Source organism: Ursus maritimus, unplaced genomic scaffold (genome assembly GCF_017311325.1).
Source record: "Ursus maritimus isolate PB19 unplaced genomic scaffold, ASM1731132v1 scaffold_2, whole genome shotgun sequence".
NCBI lineage: Eukaryota > Metazoa > Chordata > Mammalia > Carnivora > Ursidae > Ursus > Ursus maritimus.
Genome location: NW_024424452.1, coordinates 30,365,232 through 30,375,098, shown reverse-complemented (window position 1 = coordinate 30,375,098; position 9,867 = coordinate 30,365,232). Strand labels below are relative to the sequence as shown.

General features: G+C 48.5%; 1 protein-coding gene across 6 annotated transcripts in view; it reads left to right on the top strand.

Moving 5' to 3' along the window:
- Nucleotides 1-1,663: 1,663 nt before the first annotated feature.
- The window catches only part of CLEC16A (C-type lectin domain containing 16A), a 201,126-nt gene continuing 192,922 nt past the window's right edge, over nt 1,664-9,867 (top strand). For 4 of the 6 annotated variants that reach the window (XR_005836075.1, XM_040635325.1, XM_040635327.1 and 1 more), the window contains exon 1: nt 1,665-1,927. Coding sequence is in view for 5 of the 6 variants with exons in the window: in XM_040635325.1 (XP_040491259.1) it covers nt 1,848-1,927 (80 nt within the window). In the remaining variant the exon portion in view is untranslated. Of the gene's footprint in view, nt 1,928-9,867 lie in introns of all 6 variants that reach the window. The other 2 variants (XM_040635324.1, XM_040635323.1) reach the window with 1 other exon arrangement.

Below are 9,867 nucleotides of genomic sequence, written 5' to 3'. Positions count from 1 at the left end.
CCTCCTTCAGTTCTCCGAATTCTGGATGTCAGAAGGACCGCCCACTGCGAGGATGTGCATAACAGGGTTCAGGGACACCCGAATAAAGAGATTCCCAGGCAGGTCAGACCTGCAGCCGTGGGGTTGCTTGTTTTTGCTTTGTAAACCGTGTTGGTAAACAGGACGTGGTTAAACATGGAAACAACCAAGAAATACATAGAAAAGTGAGTCTCGCACTCGTTGATTCCCCTTTTCATGAGCAACTCTTGTATATCCTTCAGGAGACTGATCTTGCCCAAAGTGCCTTCCAGAGCAGTTCGACAAACATTTATGATTTTTAAAAGATTTCGTTTTTAAGTAATCGCTACACCCGAAGTGGAGGTTGAACTCACAACTCCAACAGCAAACGTCGCATGCTCTGCTGACTGAACAGACCTTTAAGTCTCAGGTCACACTGAGCTGGGTGCTTTTCAGACATTGCTTAATTGCAGCTAGACGTGTCTGGGTAGTGTGCTACCTCTTCTTACAGATGAGGAAATCTAGGGCCAGAGAAAAGGGAGGGCCCAGGAAGATGCTAGGGCTCTGTGTGCTTGGAGATCAGACCTGCCCTTTTTTCTCCATTACTGTCTCCTTGCCCCTTTACACGAATTACAGAGGAAACCGTTAATTCTCCAACTGCTGAAGGTGAAGCAAACCTTCATTCCGTCACTCATTCACTCTGCCAGTATTTGTTGAGCACCAGTGATGTGCCAAACTTTGTGCTAGGCAGCAGGGAAAACATGGGCCCTTAGACCGACTCTGAGCACAGTTAATGGGACACAGTAGGCCTTAGATAACTGTGCGGGGTAGAAAGGAATGAATGAATGGTGAACAGGGCAGTCTTGCCTCCAAGGAGCGTCTCAATCCTACTCCAGGATGGAAATTTAAATATATCTAATAGGCTCATGTGGGGAGTTGGGTGTTTCTTTTCTCCTTTTCTTCTTCTTAATGTCATAGTTTTGGGAATTGCTTGGATTTTGGGTGAAGACTAGAGAAATCCTCTGAAAGCGCCGGACGTTCAGTTTTGGTACACTGTTACCTGAGGGCGTTTCAAAATCTATTTTTTAAGTTGAAGTGGAAAAAGAAAAAAAAAAAAGCTGTAAGGACAGTCCAGACCATTACCGATTTGACACAGATTAGCTTACTGGGGCATAAAATGAGGGTGCCAGGGTTTGAACCACACACTTCCTAGCTGCATGACCTTGGGTAGGACAACCGCTCTGTGATTTTTCCCCGTGGGTAGCCTGGGGATGATCGTACCCTCCGCATAGGTTGGTTGTTAGCCTTAAATAGCAGTATATGTAAGGTGCTCAGGACGGTGGCACATAGTATACGCCATGCAATAGCTGTTCTTATTCTTATCATACAAGCTAAAGATTGTAAACATTGCGGTTACTTTTAAGCACCCATCTTCACCGATTCCCTCCTCAGGGCTGCGCGCACAGGTTTCCCGTTCCCGCCCACCGTCCGATACTGCGGGCTCTCCTCCTTCTTCTCTCGCTCCTCCTCTTCTCCGAGGCCGCAGGCCCGCAGTTGCGCGATGCACGCCGGGCTCTGTAGTTCGTCCGCAGAGTCCTGTCGGCGGGGGCCTCGCGGGCGAACTGCATTTCCCAGCGTTTCTCGCGGCGGCGGCCGTAAAGCGCGGCGGTCGAACGGCCGGTTCCGGCTGAATGTCAGTGCGGAGCTGTGCGCCGGGGAGGAAGGTGGTTGGCGGTCCCTCTGCCACCTCCGCCGCTGCCTCCTCCGCTTGTGCTGCCACTGCGGGCGCCCGGCCGTTCGGCCGCTCGGGCATGAGACCGTGAGGCGGGCAACGGGTCGGGGCCGCCGACATGTTTGGCCGCTCGCGGAGCTGGGTGGGCGGGGGCCATGGCAAGTCTTCCCGCAACATCCACTCCTTGGACCACCTCAAGTGAGTGTATTGGGGACTGAGGGGGGCAGGCCGCGGGGCTGGACGTGGGGATGGGGGCGCATAGCCCCGGGCCGGGGGGCGCTGCGAGGTGTGAGAGCGAGGTGGAGGGCGGAGAGAGACGCCCGGGAGAGGCAGTACCACAGTTAAGAGTGAGGGCTCCGGAGTCAAGGCGCCTGGGATTGAACCCTGACACCGTCGCTCCTCGCTGTGTGACCTTGGGCAAGTGGCTTAGCTTCTCGGAGTCTCAGTATCCCCATTTGTAAAGTAAGGGGAGAGATTTCAGTTTACGGATGCGCACACTTCGTTGTTGCCGGGGGCAGCGGTGGGCACCAAGCTTCCGGGGGTGGTACTTCTTAGGCTGGACAGCTTAGGGCTCAGAGATCTGGACCTGGGAGCCAGACAGATTGGGGTTCCACTCTTAAGTGTGTGAACTTAGGCCTCCGTTTCCTCAGTTGTAAAGTGGATATAGTGACAGCACCTACTCCCTTTGATTGTTTGGAGGGTTGGGTAAGGGAATGCACGTAAAACTGGAAGCATGTACAAGTGTTCAAGAAAGGGCAGTCGTTTAAAATTTTTTTTTTGGGGGGAGTCTGAAGAGGGGACTATCAGAAGTAGAGCTCTGGGGGAGGACAGGTGGCCATTGTGGTCCTGGGAAGCAGGAGTCCACAAAATGGCCTTGCAGTCAGACCTGCATTCAAATCCCGATTCTACCGCTTAATGGCTGTGTGACCTTGGACAAATTACTTCACCTCCTTGAGCCTCTGGTTTCCCATCTGCAAATAGGGATGGTATACACTGTGCAAGAATTTAATAATGTTGTGCATGGAAAGAGATCGATCCAGTGTCTCTTACACAGTAGGTGGCTAATGTTTGTAGCTGTGTTTATCAGCTAGGTAAGGCCTTCCCAGACCACCCTACCTAAAGTGCTTCCCCACTTCAATTCCTTTCCGTCTGATCTTTCTCTTGATTTCATTCAATGTATATCTCCACTACCTTCATTTACCCTGTTTGTTTTCATTCCTTTTCTGTCTGCTCCTAAACTGGTACTTCCAGGAGAGCAAAGACCCCTTGTTCTGCTCACAGCTGTATTTCCAGCATCTAGCGCTAGTGCCTGGCACACAGTAGGAGCTCAGTGGCTACTGAAAGAGTGGAAAAAAGAGTGAATTGGGGACAGGGGCAGAGCATGCAGACAAACCCAGGATTTTTTTTTGGTGGGGGGGAGGCGTTGGAAAATAGAGACTTTTTGGAGGGAATGACTTCAGGGAGGAAAATCTAGTGTGTGTGTGGGGGGGGCAGTTGGGTAGGGAGTAGAAAGTCCTTTGGTGGTAAGAAACAGACTGGTTTCCAGAGGGAGGTCGGAAAATTACTAATGGGAAGGAAGAAGGATGGAGGGGAGAGGCAGGGAGCTGTAGAAGAAAGACAGGGGCCCAGGGAAAGGATTGGTGGGAGGGAAATTAGATGGGGCTTCTCATTTGGCCAGGGGTCAGGGTGCTTTGCTTCTCAGCTGTGTCTTTTCTAGCATGGAACAGGCATTTCATAAATTTTTGTGGGTCTCACAGAGTGGGGAGGCAGGAGGGATCAGTATGTAGTAAGGAATGATTTCAGGGGAGTGATGAGAGAGGACACACGGAGAAGAGAAGCACAGAACAGGGTGGGGGTGTGTAGGGAAGCCAGGAATCTTAAATGGGAGGGCAGCTGGACTGGAAAGGGAGAGGCAGAGGGATTTCAGGAATTTAGGGAGTGGGTGGATGTGGCTGAGAAGGGGGGGACGGTTAACTGAAGGAGGTTGGGCCTCTCGCCAGTACCCAGGCACCTGCAGGCTTTCACCTGCCTGCTTCCAGCCCTTGTAAAGTACTTTAATAACTATTGAATGCATTGTTTTTTGGCGCCAGGTACTTACGCAGGACTTCCTGTGTGTTGTTTCCTTTAGTCCTCACAAGTCTGTGAGTTATAGGAACTGTTATTGTTTTCCATTTTATAGAAGTGGAAACTAAGGTTCAAAGAGGTTAAGTCACTTGCCACAAGGTGACACCAACTGAAACGGTCAAAGCCAGGATCTGACTTCAGTGCTCGTACCCACAGTCTATGATAGCACTGTCTTTCTGAATGAAACGGCCTAAGTCAGTTTGGGAGGACTTTCAGCTTGGTTGAGTCTCTGCTGGATGGGGCATCTTCACCCTCCAGCCAGCCAGGGAATGGTAAAGGTTCTCAGATTCTGTTGAAGTATCTGGGAACTGCCCAGGTTCATGGTTTAGGTTAAAAGGCCATTGGGTGCTTTTGGAAACCTGAGCTGCCTGTCCTGGGTCAGGCAGATCAGCTTAATCCATATTACAGTCTGAGGAGCCTGGAAATTTGCATACTGCTGTGCGGCTTAGAAGATCCCAGAATGACTTGGAGAAGAGTGTCCTGAACAGCTAGTGCTCACCCCAGTGCTTGTGATGTTCATTTGGCTCTGATAGTAAACATCTTGGGACTTAGGTACAGAACAGCTCATTCCCTGAGGGAGTTCGCAGGCTGGTGGGGGAGAGAGCCATAATGCCAGTGACTGTACAGCTTGACAAGTGCTGGGATCTCTGTAGGTTCAGGGTTCTGTAGGAACCCTTGGAAGCCTTCCGGGGGGAGGCAACACCAGAGCAGACTCTTGAAGGACAAGCAGGAGCCATGATGTGGGGCTGCAGGATGTGGGAGGGAAATCCTGGGTTTGTGGAATATCGAGGTGGGGCTGGTGCTTGTAGGAAATAAGGCTGGAGGTAGAATGGGGCTTGGGTTGCATCTGACACGAAGGGTGACCAACCATCCCAGTGTGCCTGGGACTGAGGGATTTCCCCAGACATGGGACTTTCAGTGCTAAAACTGGGAAAGTCCTGGTCACCCTAGTAGACTTCTTGGCTTGACCAAGGGCACTGTGGGTGGAGAGGAAAGAAGATAAATAAAAGAATTTAGAATTAAAAAAAAAAAAAGGTTTTTTTGGACATGCAAAGCACCTAGGAACCCTCCCCATTTTAAAAAGTTTATTTTTAAGAACAGTTTGAGATTTAAAGAAAAATCGAGAAGATAGTAGAGAGCTAGAATTGCTTTTGAACCAACATTATTCTTTATAACATTCTCAGCTTTCAAACTGGAAAGGAACCTTTCTGTTAGGGTTGTACTTTTGCAAAATAGGAAACTGTGCACCTGTGGTCTTTGTGTACTGAATCGAGTTAGAGATTCAGTCGAGGCAGACTGAGATAGGAAGAGGTTATTGGCTACACGGCACGGGTGGTTTATTGCCCAGACTAGTGGCAAGGCCGTGATACGGACTAACAAATGCCCACCAGCAAACGGAACCTTTACTGATGGAGTTGTGTGATTGTTTCTGAAAGATCACCTTTAGCAGAACTGTGAGTCCACAGACTGGTAAAACTATGTTGGTGTTGTGTTGTGCTGTTGCCTTAATTCTGACCTTTGGGGGGGGGTCATAATTCTTGGTTGCAAATGACTGAAACCCAGCTGGAATTACCTTATGCCCCAAACGGAATTGATTGGTTCCTGTCACTGAGCAGTCCGTCCTAGCTAAGTCATGGCCAAGTCCAGGTGTTCAGACAAAGCTGTCAGCATCTGTCTCTTTTCAGTTCTTGTCTCCACTTTCTTCTGTGTTGGTGTCTTTCTCAGAAGGCTCCAGGCTTACATCTTACCAGTCTAGCAATCCATGGGGAAAAAGGGAGCTTCTTTTCTAAATATTGTCCAGAAGTGAGTTTAGTTGGACCAACCTGGGATCTCATGCGCAAGCCTGAGCTAGTCACTGCGGCCATGGGCATGGGGTGCTCTAATTGGCCCTTGCCTAGAACCGGGGCGGCATCAGCTCCCTCCAAGCTAGTGGAGAGCGAATGAGAGAAAGGGGTGGTTCCCCCCTGGGAAAATCCGGGGTTAGTACCCAAAGAGAAGGGCAATGTGTATCTAGCAGGCAGATGCTCACCTGTTCCCGGTTTAGTCAAATTTTTTTTTTTTAAAGATTTTTTTAATTTATTCGACAGAGATAGAGACAGCCAGCGAGAGAGGGAACACAAGCAGGGGGAGTGGGAGAGGAAGAAGCAGGCTCATAGCGGAGGAGCCTGATGTGGGGCTAGATCCCATAACGCCAGGATCACGCCCTGAGCCGAAGGCAGACGCTTAACCGCTGTGCCACCCAGGCGCCCCCCGGTTTAGTCAACTTTTGTCTAGGATAGCACTGATTATTTATTTTTAAAGATTTTATTTATTTGACAGAGAGAGAGACAGCTAGCTAGAGAGGGAACACAAGCAGGGGGAGTGGGAGAGGAAGAAGCAGGCTCCCAGCAGAAGAGCCGGATGTGGGGCTCGATCCCAGAACGCCGGGATCACACCCTGAGCCGAAAGCAGACACTTAACAACTGAGCCACCCAGGCGCCCCAAGCACTGATTATTTTTAAGGGTACAGTATCGCCAGACTGATTTTTTTTTTTTGAGGATATCATATTCATCATATCACTTATAATGAGCCGGAGGCACCCATTATGTCAAGTCCAAGTTCTTCCAGGCCTTCAGAGTGTTCTAGACTCTGTTGCCATCCGTCTAGTTTTGGAGCACTGGTGAGGGTCCTCCAATGCAGGCTAGGGAGTCAGGAGCATCCTTGGTAGACAGACAGCCATTTAAAGGGAGGTCTAAAAGATGGGAGTGTGCCAGACTCTAGGGGGGAGGGTGGAAAGGGGTCTGCTGTAGGCAGAGGAAACAGCGATTGAGAGACCTAGAGGAGAGAGAGAGGCCGAGGTCATTCAGCAAGGGGGTGCATATGGGGGGACGGGGAAGTGTAGGACCCCAAAGCAGATCGATGAGGCAGGAGAGGTCACAGAGACCTCTTCTTAAAACATGTTAAGGACTTTGGACATCACGCTGAGAACAGTGGGAAGCTGTTGAAGTTTTTTTTTTTTTGTTTTGTTTTTGTTTTTTGTTTTCTTTTTCTTTCTTTTTTTTTTTTTTTTTTTAAACTAGAGTGTCTTGGTCCAGCCGAAATTTGGAGGGTAGGTTGGGGGAGGGCCTGGCAGGAGGTGGGCATCCAGTTGGACTGCTGCCGTCTTCTGGGGAGTGAGGGTGGCCGCCTCCCCTAATCCAGGGGTGTTTCTCGTGCCACTTCGCCCTGATGGACCTCCTGTCTCGCTGACACACACCTCATACACCCGCCTCTCTGCATCTTTGCTCTCTCCACTTGAGCTCTGTTCCTCTTCCTGCCCATCCAATGCCCACTTTATCACTGAAATACCAATTCTTCCATAAAAATTGCCCTGGTGACTTCAGCCAGCCGGAAGCTCTACTGTCATCTCTCATGTCACTTGTTCTTGTTCCCACGGTCCCACTCAGTTACCACATTGTCACGTACAGTCTTCCCATCGCCAGAGTTAGACCAGCTGTTAGATGCTCTGGGCTTTTCAAGCTTTATCCCAGCCGGGAGTTAGAGCCCCAGGAAGCTGGCCAGGGTTCCTCAGACTTATCCTTTTGCTATCAGAAATGGTCTTGTCTCTCCCAACTTGAGCATAAGCTTCATAAAGAGAGACCTGGGTGGCTTGTTCACCTGGGAGTTGTCAGATGCTGGCACAGGGCCTGGCACACAACGAGTGATCAGTGAGTATTTGTCACAGGATGAACGGAAGAGGCAACTTCTGGCCAGACTTTTCTTAACAAAGGCCTGCTCTGGCCAGTTTGGTCCCAGTGTCTGTGCTGGAGCTGTGACTTTGTGTATAGGGCTGCAAGCCCTGCCTACACCCCTGTGTGGTTGTCAGCATCCCAAATGTCAGACCCAGTCTCACTGGCTGGCCCAGTTTGACATCTTTCTGGGGTGATTCATCGGGAGAAGCACCGCCTATCACACCTTTCCCCAATCCTCTGGTCTCACTGCACCCCATGTGGAGCGTCTCCTTGTTTTGCTGGCTGGAGGGCCGGGCACTGACCACGTGTGGTTTCCCAAGGCACGGAGCGGACGCTCAGCCTGAACAAAGGCTCCGAGTTCCTCTGTCCCCCAGACATTGTTATTTTGGGATGTGTGCTTTGGGGTGAGTGGATTTCTAGTCTCCTTAAGCTTCTGCCACTCCCCTTATCCTTCCTCACACTTTAGCTTACGGGTAAGTTTCAGGGTAAGTTTCAGGATCTTCCAGTAGGAACATCCTAAGAGGCACATTATGATACAGATCATAAAACTTGTATGAACTTAGTGTGTCTAAGTGGACATAATGATTATTGACTGTAATGGTTGAACCTGTGAAATACGGGACTCTTGAGAGCAGCGTCTGTGGAGGCAGAATTCGTTTACAGTCCGTTGTCCTTGGCGAGGAGCCTCTGGTGTGTTGGTTGTACACTGGCAACAGGCTATGGTTTTCTATCCAGGTATTTCAGACTCCAGCTTATCACTCAAGGTAGAGTACCGTGCGTGCACGGGTCTGATATTGGGATTCTACGTTCTACAGAGCTTGTGCTGGAGATATGATGCTGGCTGTTTTCCAAAGAAATAGAGTAAGGGTCCGTTATAAGGACGAAGTTCCGATATGTATTTTCCATGCCTTTTTGGTTTGTTGTTTTTCTGCTTCGTTTCCTTGCATGCTAGGCATTCATTTATAACTTCATGTAAATGCTTGGTTAATAATAGTGCTTTCTTCATTGTTTGCATTTTCTATCCTGTCATGGTTATATGCAAGGGGTCTGGAGTCAGACTGCTTTCGTCCCCTGCGTCGGGACTCTGGGCAGGTCCTAGCCTCCCAGAACCTCAGATCCCTAGAGCATCAAGCCGGCTTATTTTAAAGGTTTAATGAGTGAATACATCTAAAGCACTCAGAAGAGCGCCTTGCAAAAGGAGGGCCGAGCTGCAACTGTTTTTGATGATGATGATAAAAATGTGCACACACAGAGTTTGAGAGAAAATGTTTTCATTGTACCAGTGATCATTGTAAGAGAAAACTGTCCTTCTGACCTTGGAAACTTATCTGAAATAGGGACACAGCATTGCACACAGAGATAGCCCCGGTAACATTGTTGATCATCTGAACAATGAGGAATCCTAATGTCCTGCAGAGGAGTAGCTGCTGTGCTTGTCCTGTCAGCAGTGAACTATGTAGCCATTACAGAGGCTTGCGAACAGTTGTAACAAAAATGCTTTTATCACCCCAAGAAGGGGTGGGAAAGATGGGCAGGGAAACGGCTCTACAGTATGAGCTCAACTACTGTGAGTATCCACAGCAAAGGAAAAGACCCAAAGAAATACATCACATTCCAGCAGTGTTCATCTCAGGGCGGTGGCGTAATTGACATTTCTCTTTTGTTGAAGTAGTCAACCTTCCTAAAATGAGTGTTATGCTCAATATCAGAAAGTTGTTAAGCTGTATTGATATCTCTGGGTAGTTGAATTACTTGATCTCCCAAAGCTCTGGAATTAGATGTGGCATCGAACTATTAAACCTTAATCCATTCAGCTTCCCCCCACCCAGTACATTTAAGCAAATATGGATTGAGGGTCCCATTTCTAAAACATTACCTAAGATGGGTAATAGGGCACAGTGGGTGTGAAAAGATGAGCAAGGTGCAGGTACAATCATCATAGAATTTTCGAAGTTGAGATGTAGTGGGTATTTGTATCTACCAACAGCAAACATTTAGAAAATGATTATTGCAGATGCTACCATTTACAAGAGCATCAAAAAACATCTGTTACCTACAAATAAATCTAACAAAAGATGTGCCAGGCCGGATCCAGCCAACACTGAAAGAAATGTAAATGTCATGATGTTACCTTATTGTAAAGATGTCAGTTCCCTCTATATTTAGCTAGAGATTTAGGGCAATCTTAAGGGAAATCTTAGCAAGTATTTTTGTGGAAGTTGAGAAGGTGATTTTAAAATTTATGTGGAAATGTAAAGAGCCAAGAATAGCCAATATAATAATGAAAAAAAAAAAAAAACAGA